We start from the raw sequence: 18,798 nt of genomic DNA, 5'->3' as shown, positions 1-18,798 counted from the left end.
GGACCGAATGTCAAAGAGTGACGCGTGGCTGAAGGGATAACGAGGGGCGCAAAGCATCGTGTTTGGGAATATCCACTTTTAGAGGCGCATGCACCAAAGGTTTATCTTGTCGTTCCTGATTTAGTGCTCTACATAGTTGCTAATTGGACGAGTGAATGAATGAATCACAATTGATGAGAGTGTCTATTTGTCGGTGAATGGTCCCATGCAAGATGCAAGGCGGCAGAGGCATCGCCGTCTTATGTGACCTATTTAGGAAATGTCCAGGAATGGATGAGTAATGACGGGAGCCCAGCACAGCACGGTCGCTCAAGATGGCACAACTGGCGTCTGCGACAATGAGAAAAGGCTATATCCATACAAAATCCAAAAAACAATTAGATAATAACAATAATAAAGGAACATTTGTAAATGCAAAGTATTTCGCTCATTCTCAATGCAACGCAATGCCCTACATTAAACTATGATGCCGTAAGTTAGGTTACGGGCGGCTCTAGTTTTGGCTCCGACTAACATGCGCAGGCGGTGCAGTGCAGTAGAGCTGAGGCGGTTCACGTGACGGATGCAGGTACCTACGTAACGGGACAATTCGCGGCGCCGTCAGTATCCCTAGTACCTTCAATCCATCCCCCAAGGAGCTTCTCTCTTTCAACATCTCCCTCCCAACCCCAACGCAGTCCTCGAGTTGGGCCCTGGAGTCTTCACAACGCATCACCATGGCGCCGCGAAAGGACACGCCGTTCCGCTCGGCGGAAATGAGCATGGTGCAGCTCTACGTCTCCAACGAAATCGGTCGGGAGGTTGTGACTGCGCTCGGAGAGCTTGGCCTGTGCCAGTTTCGCGATGTATGTATTGCCCTGCCCTTTGTTGGCGTTTTGCCTTGGATGACGCCGATCCATGACAGCCGAAGTTTGCTAACCTGTTTCTCTGTTGAATAGCTCAATGAGGATGTCAGCGCCTTCCAGCGAACCTTTACTCAGGAGATTCGACGACTTGATAATGTCGAGCGACAGCTACGTACGTCACTGGCGAGACATCTCGCTCCATCTACCCACCCATCGACACCGACGTGGTTTCGACTAACGCTCAGTGCTTAGGCTACTTTTACGCTCAGATGGAGAAGGCGGGCATTCCACTGCGGAAGCTGGATCTTGACGCTGAGAAGCTTGCGTCTCCGTCGACGTCAGAGATCGACGAGCTTGCTGAGCGGGCTCAGAAGCTTGAGCAGCGCATTTCCGCCCTCAACGACAGCTACGAGACGCTGAAGAAGCGCGAGGGTGATCTCACCGAGTGGCGCTGGGTTCTACGCGAGGCCGGCAGCTTTTTCGACCGTGCCCACGGCAACGTCGATGAAATCCGCGCGTCGACCGACAATGACGATGCGCCTCTCCTATCCGACATCGAGCAGCACAACACCGCGTCCGACGTTGAGCGCTCATTCTCCGGCATGAACATTGGCTTTGTTGCCGGTGTCATCAATAGGGACCGTGTCGCCGCCTTCGAGCGTATCCTCTGGAGAACTCTCCGAGGAAACCTGTACATGAACCAGTCGGAGATCCCGGAGCCCTTGATTGACCCGACCAACAACGAGGCCATCCAGAAGAATGTCTTTGTCATCTTCGCCCACGGCAAGGAGATTCTCAGCAAGATCCGCAAGATCTCCGAGTCCATGGGTGCCGACGTCTACAACGTCGACGAGAACAGCGATCTTCGCCGCGACCAGATCCACGAGGTCAACAACCGTCTGGAGGATGTGCAAAACGTCTTGCGCAACACCCAGGCCACTCTTGAGGCTGAGCTCAACCAAATCTCCCAGTCGCTGGCTCCCTGGACCGTGCTCATCTCCAAGGAGAAGGCTGTCTACAGCACGCTCAACCTTCTCTCGTATGATTCGGCTCGCCGAACGCTCATCGCCGAGGCATGGTGCCCCACCAACGACATGCCTCTCATCCGCTCCACGCTGCAAGATGTCACCAACCGAGCCGGCTTGTCCGTCCCATCCATCGTCAACGAGATTATCACCAACAAGAAACCCCCGACCTACCTCAAGACCAACAAGTTTACCGAGGGTTTCCAGACCATTGTCAACGCATATGGCACGGCCACATACCAAGAAGTCAACCCTGCTCTGCCTGTCATTGTCACCTTCCCATTCCTGTTTGCCGTCATGTTTGGTGACTTGGGCCACGCCGTCATCATGCTTTCTGCCGCCTTGGCCATGATCTACTGGGAAAAGTCGCTGAAGAAGGTGTCCTTTGAACTGTTTGCCATGATTTTCTACGGCCGATACATTGCTCTCGTCATGGCGGTCTTCTCCGTCTTCACAGGTCTCATGTACAACGACATCTTCTCCAAGTCCATGACTCTCTGGGGTAGTGCGTGGGAGTATGAGCATCCCGAACACTGGACCGAAGGCACGCCCGTCGTTGCTGTTCTGAACGATAAAGGCTATCGCTATCCGTTCGGCCTCGACTGGGCCTGGCACGGCACTGAAAACAACCTCCTGTTCACCAACAGTTACAAGATGAAAATGAGTATCATCCTCGGCTGGGCTCACATGACATACTCGCTGTGCTTCTCGTACATCAACGCCAGACACTTCAAGAAGCCCATTGACATTTGGGGCAACTTCGTTCCCGGCATGATCTTCTTCCAGTCCATCTTTGGCTACCTTGTCGTTTGCATTATCTACAAGTGGTCGGTTGACTGGAATGCTGTCGGCAGGGCTCCTCCCGGCCTGCTGAACATGCTGATCTACATGTTCCTGCAACCCGGAAAGCTGGATGAGCGTTTGTATGCTGGACAAGAGTATGTCCAGAGCATCTTGCTTCTGCTCGCTTTTGTTCAAGTGCCCGTCCTGCTTTTCCTCAAGCCCTTCTACCTTCGTTGGGAGAACAACAAGACCCGCGCCAGGGGGTACCGAGGCCTCGGCGAGACCTCTCGAGTTAGTGCCTTGGACGGCGATGACGAGAACGAGGCCCTGGTCGGTGGACACGGCAATAGTTTTGACGACGGCGATGGCGTTGCCATGATTTCTCAGAACATTGATGATGAGCATGAGGAGTTTGAGTTTAGCGAGATCATGATTCATCAAATCATTCACACCATTGGTAAGTTGATTCCAACTAGATGAATAGTCGTCATCTAAGTAGATGGAATTGCTAACAACCATCCCCTTTAGAATTCTGCCTGAATTGCGTTTCTCACACCGCGTCCTACCTGCGTCTCTGGGCCTTGTCGCTTGCTCACCAGCAGCTCAGCGTTGTGCTCTGGGACATGACCATTGGTCCCTGCCTCGCGACTGGAGGCGTGCTTGGTGTTTTCATGATTGTCGTTGGCTTCTACTTGTGGTTCTTCCTTAGTAAGTCTTCACAACACCCACTTGTGGAATTTTACTCTAGATTTCTAACAATTCCTTTAGCAATTGCCATTTTGGTTGCCATGGAGGGCACAAGTGCCATGTTGCACTCTCTCCGACTGGCGTGGGTCGAGTCCTTCTCCAAGTTTGCAGAGTTCAACGGTTGGCCGTTTGCGCCCTTTTCGTTCAACACTCTGATAGAAGAGTCGGAAGAGTTGAAGAATTACCTGGAATAACTGGGAGCATGTGCGCGGTGTTATCTGTGGAACTAATTATCTCCTTTGTTGTTTTCTCTCTCCGTTTTTCTTCCAACCCTTTCCGTGTAGTAGACCTAGTGAGCTAGTTAAAGCCCCCTTTGTATGATTATATATCTTGCATCTCTTATATTTGTACGCCAGACTCTTATGTAAAGGGAAAAGTAGAAAGGAAATAATGATATGCTGATCTACTCATGGTTACGATACAATTTACGTGATTGTTTTGTTCTTGTGATCTTTACAATTGGCATGTTTCATTTTTGACGCTGGTATCTATCTAAGTATGTAACCACCTCTACTATTCCCACCACCAACAGGAGGATATCGACAAAATCCCAAGTCCCCATCCCTATCCCACATGTCTCTCGTAATCGAAGAAAAAAATCACCATCATAGAAGAATTACCTAGCACTTCTTCCTTATCCCCATAGCGGAGCGGTGACTTCGACTGCTCGCTCAACCACGGCGCGCACTCTGTCCGCAAACACCTTGTTGTTGCATTCCACCTCGAGATCCTCCAGCCAGATGGTCGCCGTCATCTTGTCCACTTTGATCGATATCCCCGGGACGGGGATGCCAATCTTGTGGAGGCGCGCGATTTCCTTGTGCTGGCGCTCCTGCAGCTGCTGCTTGGCGGCGTCCTCGTCGACATCCATGGCTTCGGGTTTGATGTCCTCGCCGTTGGCGTTTTCCTCCTTCACTGCCTCTTTGTCGTCGTCGTCGTCGTCTTCTTCTTCTTCTTCTTTCTTCTCCTCTTTGGGGGAAGGGGAGACGGCGGGCAGAGGGGGCAGCTTGGGGTCCTCGACGGGAGCGACGTTGTCGGCGCCGAACTGGGCTTCCAGGAACCACATGAGACGCTCGAGACGGTCGGCGGGGGAGATGTGAGCGTGCGGGTTCTTGCTGTCGGGCTGAGCGGCATAGAGCTTGTTGTCATCGGACTCGGCGTGAGAGTGCGAGTGAGAATGCTTGCCGTTGGAAGAGCGCTTGACGGCGGCAGGCGAGCTCTCGACGGAAAACAGCACCGCCATGACGGAGTCGGCGATGCCGTCGTTGAGCATGTTGCCCTCCCACTCCAGCTCGACCTCGCCGTTGGTGCGATACCGCAGTGAGACGCAGCCCATGACCAGATAGGCTGCCACTAGGTTGGCGACCTCTTCGTCCGCGTCCTCGGCCATCTTCTCATCTTCCCCATCCGGCTTGCCGCCCCTGACACGGCGCATCTCCGGAAGCTCCTCTACAGCTCCAAACGTGCCCTCCAGAGCCCAGCGCACGAGATCCACGCCGGCGGCACTCAGGGTGAGACGCTGCTTACACGTAATGGTCGTGGTGTTGAGGCCGGCATACTCGCGCAGGTCCTCGGGGGCCATGAGAGAGAGCTTAAAGTCGTTTTGGACGAGCACTCCGGTGACGAGCGGCGCGGAGGCGTCAACGTCCTTGGGGGGAGCGATGGAGGCGAGTTTGCCGACTACTTTGGCGGTCTTGTCGGCTTTGAAGGGGATGCGGAGCTCTTCGCAGTTGCGAGGAGAGTAGACTTTGACCTTTGTGGTTTTGCTGGCGTTGAGGGAGAGAAGCTTCGATTTGAGACGCATCATGTTGTGCTGCTCGCCGTGGACTAGGATCTGCATTGTTACAATAGTTAGTAAATCACTTCTTCCTGACATGAAGGAAAGGGAGAGAGTGAGCAACGTACAACAACAGGCGCCGCAACTTCCTCGATAAACTCTCTGTTCTCGACACCATCAACGTGGGCCGCGAAAGAGTACTCCTGAACGCTGCATCGCCGGGGAATGAGCACCTTTTCCGAATCAGCTCCCGGGCCTCGACGAGCGCCTGCAATGCTGCGAGACATGACGGCCTGGATCTGATCGGGCTCCTGCATGATCTGCCGGGCCATGGTGCCTTCGACACTGTAACCAGTGATGATGACGCCGTTCTTTTCGCTGGGTGCCCAACGCTCAAAGAGCTCTCTGCTCACTCCGTTCTGGAGCATACCGGGACTGGCAAGCATGACGCAGCCCCCGACATCGTCGAAACGATCGAGGTTCTTGAGGGAACGGATATACTTGAAGTCCCAGGGTCCGTTTTTGCCCGCTGCATCGCCGCTGGCTTCGGCTTCGGCCATACGCTCTCGAAACAGTCGCTTGATGTTATCATTCATGGCTCCGACATATGTCTGATAGATGACCATACATTTTCGGGCGAGATTACTGGCATAGTAGATGGGAAACCTCTGAAATTCAGGGTGCTTGCCCCAGTACTCGTCCAGGATCAGGAGAAGCTCCTGGGCCCGCCCAAGGGCAAACACAGGCAGCAACGCGCGGCCACCTCGGTTGAGGATTCCCGTGATGGATTTCATGAGGGCCTGCTCCCGTTCAAGTCGCGGCACGTGTGACGCTATGCCATATGTTGACTCGGTGATGAGGACGTCAATCTTGAGACCCTTGGGGACCTCCGCTGAAACAAGATGGCGATCCTGCTCACGCGAGTAATCACCAGTGAAGAAGATGTTGAGACCGGCAATCTCGATGAGGAACATGGCCGCTCCTAGGACATGGCCGGCCGGATAAGGAGTGATGCGGATGGACGAGATGGTGTGAGTAGTGTGGTAGTCGATCGCTTCAATCTGCGGGAACGTGTTGAGGTGATCTTGCTCCGTGTAGAGCTGGGTTGCCGAGTTTGATGCCGTGTTTCCAACCCGAACGCTATCTTGGATCAGCCACTTGTAAATGGCCTTGGTCGGATGTGTCATGAAGACACGACCGCGAAAGTTGGTCTTGCTTAGGACATATGGCAAAGACGCCGCATGGTCAATGTGGAAACTATCCCCACGGGTTAGCAACAGACTCGAGGCTCGTTGTTGAGAGCAGTAGTGGCAGGTTGAAATGGGCCGGTATATCACGAGGCAGCAAAAAGATATGATCTCGGGGCAAAAGCGTGAACAGGCGGAGAACGTATTGTATTCATAACTGGCATATAAAGTGGAATAGAGAGACAGAGAGAACAGAGAGACACGGCATCACTGTGTAGACGGAAACAATGCCCTTTCCTTCGCAACAAGCACCAATTCGCCCTTCGCCCATTACTTATAGCCGCCTGGACTTTTGCTTCGACTGGAGAAGAGGGAGATGGGGAGTATGCACGGGATATCGCTTACTGGCTGATGAGGAGCACGTCTACGGTGCTAAGGTCAAAGTCGTCATAAAACGGAAGCGCGGCGAGGCCATCGTAGGCTGGGTGTTGACCAGCATCGAGCTAGAACGGGCACAAGAGTATTAGCCAAGCCCACGACTGCAATTGATCGGATTTTCCTCACCATAACCGTCTTGCCCTTGTACTGAATAATGTGGCACGACCGTCCAACTTCGTTGCCGCCGCCGAGACAGAGAAACATGAGCTCGTCTGATGGATCGACTGGCTCGTCAGTCGCCGTCGCATTCATTGCGGACGCCTTCCGCTTGGATGCCATGGTCGCGTTTGATCAGAATGCCTGCCTGGAGGAAGGACAAGGAATAACTTCACATCAGCATCACCAAGCCGCCGGGGTTCCTGGAATGTTAGGGAACACAAATCAAGTATCAGATCACCACCAATGGCACAGGCCCCACTGCAACAAAGAAGCAAAACAATGGCCAGAGCTTCGCAACAACAGAAAGTGAAGATGATGCGAAGTCGAGCTGATATCAATTGGCTGCTGCGATAGAGAACAATAGCGGCGGTTAAAGCCCGGGTAGTGACGCGTGGTTCAGCCCAGTGCCGGTGCACGTGACTTTAAATTTACGCGACCCCCAACCTTTGCTACGAAGCTTCAACCTCATACACAGCGCCCGCGATAACCAGCTCTCTGCTCGACGACGCCACGAAGCGCATTTCCATCTCCGAGACGCCCGAATCCGAACCTCCAGGTGCCGTTATCGCACACAGCCAGAATCTCGTACCGCCCGCTAGACCCGTGCCAGCTCTGCGCGTCGGATGGGACGAGGTACGGCGACCGTGACAGGCTTGACTGCCTGTTGAGAGCCCTCGATTGCCGCAATCGCTCGCCCCGGCTTTCGTTTGCTCGCCGTTCAGTTTGTTCGAATCTGCCACCGCCGGCCCGTTCTATTGTTTCCATTGTCGAAGTAGTGGACAATATGGCGCAACCACAACCTTCGCCTCAGATTCCGCCGCGGGCATTTTCTCCTCCGCAGCCAAGCCCATCTCCCGCGACATCACACTCGGGCTTTGCGCTGCCTCCCAACAAACGAGTTCGAACCGACGGGCCTGCATCACAGCCTGGGTCGCCCTACGCCGCCTCGCCTTACACAATGAGCCCAGTCCCCGTGGCCACTCCTCCCACTGCGTCTGGATCGCCAACGTATCCTCAAGCACCAACGCCGCCTGTGCAGCAGCCCGGATATGCCATGCCGTACACAAACGGCCATCCTCCGCCTCCTCAAGGACTGAGTCTTCCGACGGCCTCACCAACAGTCTCCGCGCCCGTCATGCACACTCCTCAGCAAGCGCCAGCGCAAGGAACGATGCCGATGCAAATCCCAATGCCAACACCAATGCAGGTGCCTACGCCAGGACAGGTACAGACACCAGGGCATGTGCAGACGCCGGGCCATGTGCAGACACCAGTACCGTTGCCGTCCCCGATACCAATGCCTCAGCAATATACAAATGCAACGATGCAGCCGATGCAACCCATGCAACCGATTCAGCAGATGCAGCAAATGCAGCAAATGCAACAACAAGCAGCTCCACTACTACAGACTCCCGGGGTCATGGGGCCTCCTCAGAAACCAGCAGAGAGACCAACGAAAGACTACGAGTATGACGTGACGGATTCATTGGCTGGTACGGGAATCGACCTTCGCGCAGAAGAGCAGTACATGGCAGACCTCTATTCAAATGCTCTTGAGGGATCATTCGAGGCCAGAACGGGATTCCCCCAGTATGCACCGGGTTCCAAGTCCACCTTTTACGGTGCCGGCCCCGCCAACCAGCCTGCCCAGCCTACCGACTTGGCGCAGAAGCAATATACCGCTCAGGCAGCCGAGCAGGCGTGGCAGGAATCAACAATGCGGCTTGCCGTGCAGAGAACCCAGGAGATCAACGATCCCTTTCTTCTTGTCGCATTACTACACCGCCGAGCAGAGAGAATTGCTCGCGAACATCATCTGGGTCTTAATCTAGAGCTCAAGAACAACGTTCCATCTATGGGAAAGATGAAGCTGCCTGAGAACTTTGCAGCACCAAAAGTAACGGTCAAGACAAGTACAGGTCCGGATGGCACCTTGGTGGAGACTAGTGGTTCCTTTATACCGCATGACGCCTTTCTGGTCGATCAGCTTGCGCTGATGTCGATAGCAACGAAGCAGAGAGTACGTGAGTTGGTTGAGGACGCAAATGTGGTGGCGAGAACACGGCAAAAGACGTCTCATGGAGATATCCCTCCGGAGTGGGCAGCCGCTGCCGCTCCAATGAATGCAGAGCCATTGGAACCCATTGTGGAAAAGGACGGCGATGCGAACGGAGCTGTAGCTGGAGCCGGTGCTGGTACTGAAGCCGGGCAGGGTACCAGTTCGTTGAAGCGTAAGCTTGATGTTGCTTTGAATGTTTGCTTTGCATGAACCATCCGCTCACACCTCACAGGTCCTGCCGACACAAATGACACGGCCATCAAACAGCCACCGGCCAAGTTGCCTAAAATCGCCTCTTACGCCACATTGACAATGAGAGATTTGGCCCGGCAAGAGCGTGAATGGGAAGAGGCCCGGTTGCGGAGACGGCAGATGCGCAAAGAAGGATTAGGCGACTCAGCCGCTGCAGCCTCACGATCAGGAAGCGTCGCACCCGGTACGCCCGGGTCCGTAGCACCAGAGTCGGAAAAGGCAATGACGAAGAAGGAGTTGAAGAAGACACAGGCCATGAAGGCGGCTGAGGCCAGCAGCCACGCGAACCAGAACATCACGAGTAGCATGTTTGCGGGCTTGGGAGGCAAGGGAAGCCTCTTTGGCAAGAAGAAGTCGGGCAAGACGTATGACTGGATGAATGTTGGCCGAGGAGGAAGCGGTGCTAGTACCCCGACACGGGCCGCCCCCGGACCAGGCAAAGGCCCGAACGGCGTTCCCGGAGCTCCAACCCCCGGCAACATGGCGTTGACGACTGAAGGACGAAACAGACTGGGCACGTGGCGGGAAGATAAAGAAAAAGGGAAGAACATTCAGCTTCGTGACTGGATCACCGTGCTGGAGAGAGACGGCCGGGAGGCCAGAGCGTTGCAACACGCTTATATACACTTGGACAATTCGAACCCTAAATAATTAATGATGAATGGCCGGGGAACTTCTTGGGGGAGGGAAAGGGATATCAGAACAATGGGCGGGCTCAGTCATAGTTGAGATACCATGCGCTATGTGTGCAGACTCTTTCTGCCTCCTTTCTTTTTCTTTTTGTTTCCTGCTTCTTTTCTCTCCTCATTTCTGTTATTTTTTCCTGAGCAAGGTCTTTTTTTCGGTTCAGCAGGGCGTTTTATGTTATAGGAACAAAGATAGGAAGGGAAAAATCCTACAAGGGGGGGACAGGTTTAGGGAGAGAAATACAAGAGATGAAATGGCATGTCGCTGAATCTGATGTGCTCTATTTTTTCTGCTTTACGGTCTTCTCTCCCATCGTTCTTTTTTTCTTCAAGCAACGCTGGTAAATCGGTTGCTTCGTATTCGATTTCGATTTGCTGAGAAGAGAATTATACGGGAACAAAAAAATGGTTGACAGATGGTGGAATGCGCATCAGTTCAAGTTGACAGTGGGGGAAATAGACGGGATATGAAAGAAATTCGTGCTTTGAGATGTGTTTGGTTTCCGTGAGCTTGCATGCGTGAAGAGATGAGATGAGATGAGATGAGATGAGGGCTCCCCGAGTTCTCGTGTGTCGAATGCGATAGCTTAGCACGAGACGAGACGAGACGAGACGAGACAATACTTGAATTCCTATGGGCTTGTACATGTTCAATTCAACTAGATAAAAAATCACCTCAACTCCAAATATATCATCGAAGCCCTGTTTTTTTTTTTCCTTTTGGCACATTTTGCTCATTTAATCATTCCGCTTCTGCATAAGCCCCCTCTCCTCCGCCGCGTCATCCTCCTCATCGCTCTCAGGGATATCCTCCAGGGCGAAATACGCCGCCGAAGACTCGGGCGTCTCCTTGTGGATCGGGCCCTTTGCCTTGGAGCGGCGTCTGGCCAGGAACGACCAGACTCCCATGCCCACGGCCTCCAGCAGGATGAAGAGGCCAAGCATGACGAGGCCAAATTTGCTGAAGCCGTACAGCACCAGGCCGCCGATGACGTTGGCCCAGCCGCTCACCAGGATGACGAACCCGAGGGAGATGTGAGCGTAGGAGATCCAGGTGCGGCGGAAGATGCGAATGAAGTCGACGTGATGTCGCCAGCCGAGCACGGCCTGCACGACCAGGAGTGAGACAATGACGACACCGGCGACTTGGTGAGGGGAATCAAAGACGCCGTCGCTCATGGCAATGGCCACGACGGCGCCGCCGAGGGCAGACACCATGGCCGAGGCCTGGATGACCCAGTGGTATTTGAACGACTTTTCGGAACCGGAGCGGATTGCCACGGCTCCGACAGGGAACAGCAGCAGGAAAGCAGTCATCATGAAGAAGCCATGAAGATGGGCGAGAGGCCGAGACAGGAGCTTCTGCCACAGCCCCGTCTTCCCCTCCTTGATGGGCCACCTAGAGGTGCCGATATTGGAATCCTCGCCCGTCACGTTCAAGGCCGGGAAGCCATTAGCGTGGTGCGAGGTGGCGGCCTGCATGTTGACGTAGAAGTGGCCGAAGCCATCCACCAAGGAGTGCGTCTCGAGCTGCTGGTCGGGCGCAAAGGCCTTCATGTCCTGCTGCTTGTTCCACGCCCAGATCCACGAATGCGAGATGGACTCGGGCGAGATTTCCGCGCCCATCCACTCAGAGCAGGCGTAGCAGACAATGGACGCCTTGGCCACGTACAGGTCGTCGTCGGTCTTTGTCCAGGACGTCTCCGAGACGCGAACGTCGAGCTGCTTTCCGGTGTCTTGCTGGGTGACCTGTGCTGGTACTGCGTGGCCGGACTTGACGGTTCGCACGCTCAGCGTCGGCTTGGCCCCGGACGCCTTGGGATCGCCGTAGAGGACGAACATGAGAGATCCGGCCATGTTGAGGCCCGTGCCGAGAGCGGTCCACCCGAGAGCAGCGGCATTGGAGTCAGTAGCATTTCGTCTCATTGCCAGCGAGAGATAGATATCGTGAGCTGATGTCGAGTGGTTGTGATAGAGCGACACGGCCATGCAGAAATCGACATCATCGCGGGGAAGGCCAAAGAGGCAGTACTGCGATGGCGCGGCCGAAACAGTGGCCAGGAGGAAGAGGAGGTGAAGTAGCAAGCGCTGGAGAGAGGATGATGATGATGATGACATGGTGGCGGTCAGTCTAGGTGAATCCGCTCTCTCTCCCTCTGTATAACGTGGGATGAAGTGAAGTGAAGCGGTTGGGCGTCCAAGAACAACAATAATCACGAAAGAAAAAGAGACCGAGACAGACACAGACACAGAGACTCCCAGCAGCTCTCGCTCTCACATGGCCCAGCCAGACAGCAAAAGTTGGGCGTCCCGTCAGAAGCTCCGCAGTTGGGTTGCACAAGAGAAGCCGAAAAAGCTGATGCAAGCGGAGAGACGTAAGCTTTTAGGTTTTCCTTGCCATCTGTCCATCAGGCGGCGTTATCCAGTGGCGGAGACACGAATCCTGGCCATGCATGACGCAGTTACAGTGAGTTTTTGTATGCATTGACCGGGGGGGGGGCAACTGACCGACATTTGAGGGAAGAAGAAACTGTCAAAAGGATTGGCCATGTGAGCTATTCAATCACTGTCTAGTTTCTGCTTCAACTCATCAGATGAAGGCTCAATTCGTCAAGTGATGATGCTTGTTAGCGGTTTAGTAATTTGGGAGCAGCGAGTGGTCCAAATGCCACCCAAACACAAATGCCTCGATTATGCAATGCTGCGGCGGGATCGCGCCAATGAGGGTTTCGCATCTACACGGGCATGAGTGAGTCTTGTCTTTGTGAGTGAGTGAGTGAATACTCGCAACGTTTTGAAGTGGTTTCAACATTGCCGCTGAAATCAACCAGCAAGCGACAACCAGCCTCTGGTACTTTCGAGTATACCGGCCTCATCTTGTTGCCTGTACAGTACTGTGGCAGCCATGGCCATTGCAGTAGGTTCAATGCGTCTTACACCCAAACCACCTGGTTCTTGTTCCAACATGACCATGACCATCACCACAACTTGTGCTAACACGCCTTCTTCTTCTTCACAACTCAGGCAATCGGTCAGATTTGCTCCACTGGCTCAATCACGGCCAATCTAAACCAGTGCATGAGACTGGTTGCCAAGGCGGCACTCGGCGGAGCTCAAGTATGCACTCTCTTGCCTCTCTCCCTACCCCTACAGTCGCTAGCTAGACTCCTCTGCTCCCTTTGTTTACAGCAAATTTCATCTCTTGCCGTGAGACCTCGTTTGAGACCCTGTTTGCGATCGCAAGATGGCCTATAATGGGCCTGTCTCTGGGAAGCGAGGAATGCATACCCTTATGGAGCTTGTCGTCTCAAGTGAGAGCGCACAGCTGTCTCAGCACGCCTTCATCAAATCGCACAGCCCATGAAGCCTTCAGCCCTGGGAGATTGCTGCTGGCCTGAGCCGTGTCTCACGGGTTGGTTGATAAACTTGCATCGTCGCGTCATATCCATTCCCTCGCAGATGACCTCTTCGACCGACCTGGCTGGCTCATCCCCTTGACACGCCGGTTGCCTTGCCTCTGAACCCTCGCACGTTGAGCAAAAGCAACTGACCAGTCAAATGCCATCAGGTTCTCTTCCTCCCAGAAGCATCAGACTACATTGCCGTCAATGCCCGAGCCTCATTAGACTTGGCCGTCCCGCAAGAGTCGTCTCCGTTCGTCCAAGGCCTCCGAGCCGCTGCCAAGGCCCACTCGATTGCCGTCCATGTCGGCATCCACGACACCGTTGTGGGCCAGGAGAAGATACTGAACCGGGCCCTGTATATCAACGCCGACGGCAGCATCGAAGACGCGGCCATGTACGACAAGCTACATGTCTTTGATTACGGGACCCTCCGGGAGAGCGCAACCGTCCAGCCGGGCACGAGATTCACGCCGCCGTTTGACTCCCCCGTCGGCAGAATAGGCAGCCTCATCTGCTTCGACTTGCGGTTCCCAGAAGCAGCCCTCGCCCTCGCCCAGCCGGGCAGCGGCAGCCCCTGGGCCGCCCGTCCGGCTCAGATCATCACCTATCCCAGCGCATTCACGCTGCGGACGGGAGAGGCGCACTGGGAGACGTTGCTCCGCGCTCGCGCCATCGAGACGCAGAGCTACATTGTGGCGGCGGCTCAGGTCGGCCGGCACAACGAGAAGCGGGCCAGCTATGGCCGCAGCATGGTTGTCGATCCGTGGGGCAAGGTCCTGGTCTGCCTCAAGGGCGTATCAGACGCCGATGGCAACGCGGAAGACGGGGCCGTGGAGGAGGTTGGCTTCGCAGACATTGACCTTGATGGGCTGGAGAGGATACGGAGGGAGATGCCGCTCCAGCGGCGAACGTGAGTTGCTCCTTTGGGGCCAGACCCGGCTGATTATGATTACGAGTACTCGTACCTGTGGGCTGACAACCAACGTGCTACTGCAGTGATGTTTATCCCGAACTTACTAGCGTATGAAGCTGCCGGGAAACGCAGCTACTAGTAGTAGCTTTACAGCCATCGATTTCATTTCTGTCTCGTCAAGCACTCCAGAAGCCCTGGCGCAGATTTCTTCTTCAAGACCAGGTACAAGACCTAGAACTCAATGAAAAAAAATGGTCTTGACAAGCAAGAGGAGTTGGAGTTCCAAAAATTACGTTGATGTTAAGATGGTCCCCCCGGGTTTGACCCCGGGCGTACCACACCAATCAAAAAAGAAGCATGAAGAAGAGAAGAAAACATCAACAGACGGGAGCCGAGAGAAAATTTATAGTGCCCAGTTTCTGCTGCTGTTCTGGCGCGCCTTCTCTCTCGACATCGGTTCTCGACGTCAGTTCTTGACTCTTTCCCTCAAGACAGAAAAAACCTGCTCGGCAGTTACCTTTCGTAAAACTCATATCTGCTGTTGTTCTGGCGCGCCTTCTCTCTTGACGTTAGTTCTCGGGACTCTTTCCCTCAAGACAACCATTTCCCATCATGCGAAATTGGCCTTCTTGCGCATTTTGAGTTTGATCCTGAACCTTGATTAGCGGTCATACTTTGTGGCCCGGATCTTCGAGGTTTGACTTGGTCGGCTGTGGCCGATCGGGTCGAGCTACAGATTGATTCCAGATTTTGAACCAAAGGCGGGGGCGTAGCCTTCCTCTGACCTGGCTGCTGCAGCTTTACTGAGGCCTCTTGATAATAAATATATCCTCCACTCAGCGGTTCCAGAGAATATGGCTGTCGTTAATGCGATACTTGATGGCTTCGTAACCTTGCTGCCACAGGTCAAGGGGAGATCGGAACGAGAAAAAGGCCCAGCAGAGCAATCGCCAGCCATGAGGTTTCCACTAAATAATCACCAAACGAACATATCTATGTATATGAGACTCCTAGCTTTGAGGTGCCAAATCGCAATATCACCTCCTATTCAAAACTAATCACATAGTCCAAAACCAAAAGACTCACTACTCTTTACTCAAACCATCTCCAAGTCTCTCCAACCCATGTATGTTATGAGCCAGCCAGATTCTTCAACGTAGATCCGAAGACTATACGGATATAGTAACATTATCTCACACAAAAGACGTATCCGTATCCGCATCCTCAAACCATGTTCCTTTTGGCCCTTACGAAACACGGAGTAATACGTAACACTTCCCAAGCAAGGGCTCAAAATAGCCCGCATGGCATCCAAATATCGCCAAAACCTGCCCGCCTCCAAACGTGGCGCCTCTCCGTCGAACGAAAGCCGCCCATTGTCCCCCTAGCCATCACCTCATATTGACATTCTCAGCAGCCACAAAGGCATATCCTCACCGGAGGGAATTGTCTCGGAGCTGCGCTGCTCAATCTCAGCGGCGGCCCCGAAGTCACACGATGACATGACATTTCCATGTGATGTGGCGTGGCTGCAAGGGCCGCGACTTTTGTCGTCCGCACGTTGGGGAACAAGGCTGACCCTGCTTCGCGTATCCACGATCCCGGGGATTGATGACAAGGCTCTGCCTGTATTTGAGCGTGTTGATTTGCTCCATCTTCGCCTGTACTGTGTTGTATTGCGGAGCAAAAACAAGGCTCAACAGTAGTAGCAGTAACAAGTTGCATTTCCACATGGAGTCAACGTGAGCCAGTCACACACACGCAACCCTTGAGTGCCTCCATTGCATTAAACTGCTTCATTCAGGTGCTCGAATGCCGAGATTGACTCCCATACTTGTCTGTATACGCGCCCCCCCAACACCTGACCAAAGTAAAATCAGCATCCAATATGCCTGCGGCTTCTTCCTGCCTAGCGCCACAGATATCGATCGTGACAGGTGACCGAAGGGGCTTCCAGAAGGCAAAAAGATTGTTTCGTCCCGTTTTGACTCCATCTCAATCATGTCCTTTAAGCGAGCCGGCCTCATTCAACCCCCCCCTGCTAGCACGGAGATGTTTATGGCCGACGGTTATCAGCGAGCTCCGCCGTGCGCTGGTGGCCTCCGACCGACGCCCAGGTGGCTGGGTCCGGTCCCCGAGGGAATCCCTTCGTTGCTTCTTCTTCTTTCCATCAAAACGCTAAAGACTCGTTGCCCAGGAGAAATTCCGAGGCGGAAACGCTCCCCGGCGCCATGACCCTAGCGGAATCGCGACGGCGATGGACACGGTGGATCCCGTTTCCAGGCAAACGTGCTCATCAGACAAGAGAGCCTTGTTTACTGTAGATCCAGCACGCTGTATGTACGAGTACAGTACGGAGCAGAATCAATAGGAGAAATTGCTGGTATGCTGTAATGGTACCAGAGTAGTTTTCTTGTCTTTCGGCATCTCCCAAGGTTCATATCTGCGTAAATGGTACGTTTAAACGTTGAACAAGACTCCAAAGCTAAGCCGAATCAGTGGCTTGAAGAAGCCCGTGCCCTGAAGAAACATTAAAGACATGGATCTTGAAGAAGGGGGAGGAGAAATGCTACAGTACGGCACCGTTGCTTACCATGACTGCTAATCCCCGAATGAGTGTAGCTGCCTTGGAACTCGCTTTGTTGGTTTTGAAACAACCACATCCGTAGGCCGGCTCTTGCTGCCGCCCCTTTGATGGGCATGCATCACTCAGAGTCGGGGTACGCATGAATCACAACCCACAACGGTGCAGATGCAGATGGGGGAGAGAAACAGGGTTCAGACAAAAGTGAAGGCTGGCATTTCTCCGGCTCCATCTATCAGCTCAAGATGCGGCGAGGCGAACGCGGCGATACCGTTCGGCATGCAGCTGGCGCATTGCCGTGCTCGGTAATTCTGCCTCATGTCTCGTAGCGACAACAACAACATAACAACGATGCTGGTCTTGATGCGGCTTGGCTCGCGGTGAATCTCAGAGTCGTGAATGCGAGTTTGGATGACAAGCCATCAGTCCACCAACTGGATGTTGCATGTGCTTGTCCGAGTACGACTCGTTAAAATTGGCGGCAAATTTGCTCCAACCGCTGGCAGCACTCGTGAGCTACTGGTAATTGTTTCATTTGATGGACGGCTGGGCGAAACCGCTATTCCCAAAAACTGGTAACCAACCACAGGCCGTGCTTATTCGCTCTCATCTCAGCAGCGGAAGGGCATCCGGAACAAGGATCAATAAACCAAGCCATACCACTTGTGCCAGTGTGCACTAGCAACACTATTCGTGACGAATCCTCCTTCATAGTCTTAGTTGTAGGTTGCATTCGGGCGGGAGCTGAATCGCAAGCCGATGATGCTACTCTATTATCGCCTTACGAGTATTGCCATCAGCCGGGGTTGGATTTTGCCAAAGGCGGTTGACAGGGTGCAACAGGATTTCCGCTGAAGATTCTGCCAGGCGTAGCTATTTCCAAATCCACATGGCTGATCACGAGCAGTGGAGCATGCCGGGGGGTCTCTCAACGTTGAACGCTGCCTGGATGCAGAATGCTCCACGCGTGTACCGCTCCATAGCATCCAGTATGGCGTGAATCCTGAATGGACAAGCACCTGTGCGTTGGCATGAACGTGGTACGTGAGCATGTGTGCGTCTGGGCGCTCTGCCGCGGCCATGGAAGCTTTGCTGGAAGTTTAGAAAGTCAACTGCGCCAGGTGTCCCGTTGCACGAGTAGGCGAGACCAGGATCAATCGTTGGGATTCCTTCAAGGGAATCAGCGGACGTATGGAAAATTGCCTAAAGCGACCAAACCCAAAGTTCCTGTCAGGGTCTGTCTTCCCATCTAGGAAGCATTTGTGGGAGTACCACCCTACGAGTGTACAAGAGGCGGATTTGAAGTGACATCCCAAGCTGTACATTGTGCGAGTAGCCCATACGGTGGCTTGTTAGAAGCCCGTTAATAGTGTTGCCATGCGCGTGAATCTTTCGCTCGCAATGGCGCACGAAGCACATGCATGCGTGTGCCGCGGCTATAGAAGAGGCACGGCACTGAGATGGCGCACACGAAGGATGCCGCTCGGTCGGTGGGCAGATTTGCCGTTTCTTGCCAAAGAAAGAAATTTTCTGTTTCAGAATCATACTGCTTGCTGCCTTCTCATTGCTCATCTGAATCGTAGACTTGCCCCCTTCCCCGGCGGGACTAACCCATGGCAATAACGGATGTGTTCCGGCCTGTGAAATGTGCTCCGCTACGTGTCAAGAGTAGAGCCGTGCCGGGGTTCTTCTGTCCTCCGTACGGACGGCACGAAGGCGACAGTTGGCCGAAGTTTGAGTGGAACGGACCGATCGTCGATGTGTGTACTTTGTACGCTTTCCCCCCCTGCCCTGTCGACGACGAGCGAGAGAGCCAAGGGCACCCCTGTGCTTCACCAAAGAGCCTCACACAACGGGCCAAGCGAAATTCGCACTGTCACCGGGTCCCCTTTGTTTCGAGAATGAACGGAGACTGTGGGGAAACCAATTTCGGAAAGGC

At 53.9% G+C, this 18,798-nt stretch overlaps 5 protein-coding genes across 5 annotated transcripts; 3 read left to right on the top strand and 2 right to left on the bottom strand.

The window, feature by feature from the left end:
- Positions 1–463: 463 nt before the first annotated feature.
- On the top strand, positions 464–3,594 carry Triagg1_9011 (uncharacterized protein; the record flags this gene model as incomplete). Its single annotated transcript, XM_062903922.1, has 7 exons — positions 464–471; positions 523–525; positions 569–845; positions 939–1,017; positions 1,098–3,110; positions 3,182–3,361; positions 3,422–3,594. 7 exons carry the CDS (start codon positions 464–466, stop codon positions 3,592–3,594), a joined length of 2,733 nt encoding a protein of 910 aa, XP_062751955.1.
- A 440-nt stretch (positions 3,595–4,034) lies between these two features.
- Triagg1_9010 (uncharacterized protein) lies at positions 4,035–7,081 on the bottom strand (the record flags this gene model as incomplete). The annotated part of the gene is made up of 4 exons (XM_062903921.1): positions 4,035–5,234; positions 5,306–6,434; positions 6,770–6,867; positions 6,929–7,081. The coding sequence occupies 4 exons, from the start codon at positions 7,079–7,081 to the stop codon at positions 4,035–4,037; spliced, it is 2,580 nt and encodes an 859-aa protein (XP_062751954.1).
- Positions 7,082–7,745: 664 nt separating this feature from the next.
- On the top strand, positions 7,746–9,923 carry Triagg1_9009 (uncharacterized protein; the record flags this gene model as incomplete). Its single annotated transcript, XM_062903920.1, has 2 exons — positions 7,746–9,192; positions 9,253–9,923. 2 exons carry the CDS (start codon positions 7,746–7,748, stop codon positions 9,921–9,923), a joined length of 2,118 nt encoding a protein of 705 aa, XP_062751953.1.
- Positions 9,924–10,696: 773 nt separating this feature from the next.
- Positions 10,697–12,076, bottom strand: Triagg1_9008 (uncharacterized protein; the record flags this gene model as incomplete). The annotated part of the gene is made up of 1 exon (XM_062903919.1): positions 10,697–12,076. One exon carries the CDS (start codon positions 12,074–12,076, stop codon positions 10,697–10,699), a length of 1,380 nt encoding a protein of 459 aa, XP_062751952.1.
- Positions 12,077–13,036: 960 nt separating this feature from the next.
- Triagg1_9007 (uncharacterized protein) lies at positions 13,037–14,276 on the top strand (the record flags this gene model as incomplete). The annotated part of the gene is made up of 2 exons (XM_062903918.1): positions 13,037–13,075; positions 13,527–14,276. 2 exons carry the CDS (start codon positions 13,037–13,039, stop codon positions 14,274–14,276), a joined length of 789 nt encoding a protein of 262 aa, XP_062751951.1.
- Positions 14,277–18,798: the final 4,522 nt, after the last annotated feature.

The sequence above is a fragment of the Trichoderma aggressivum genome, assembly GCF_033847375.1.
Source record: "Trichoderma aggressivum f. europaeum strain CBS 100526 chromosome Unknown scaffold_048, whole genome shotgun sequence".
Lineage (NCBI taxonomy): Eukaryota > Fungi > Ascomycota > Sordariomycetes > Hypocreales > Hypocreaceae > Trichoderma > Trichoderma aggressivum.
The sequence above is the reverse complement of the archived record's forward strand: the minus strand, read 5'-3'. Positions and strand labels throughout refer to the sequence as shown.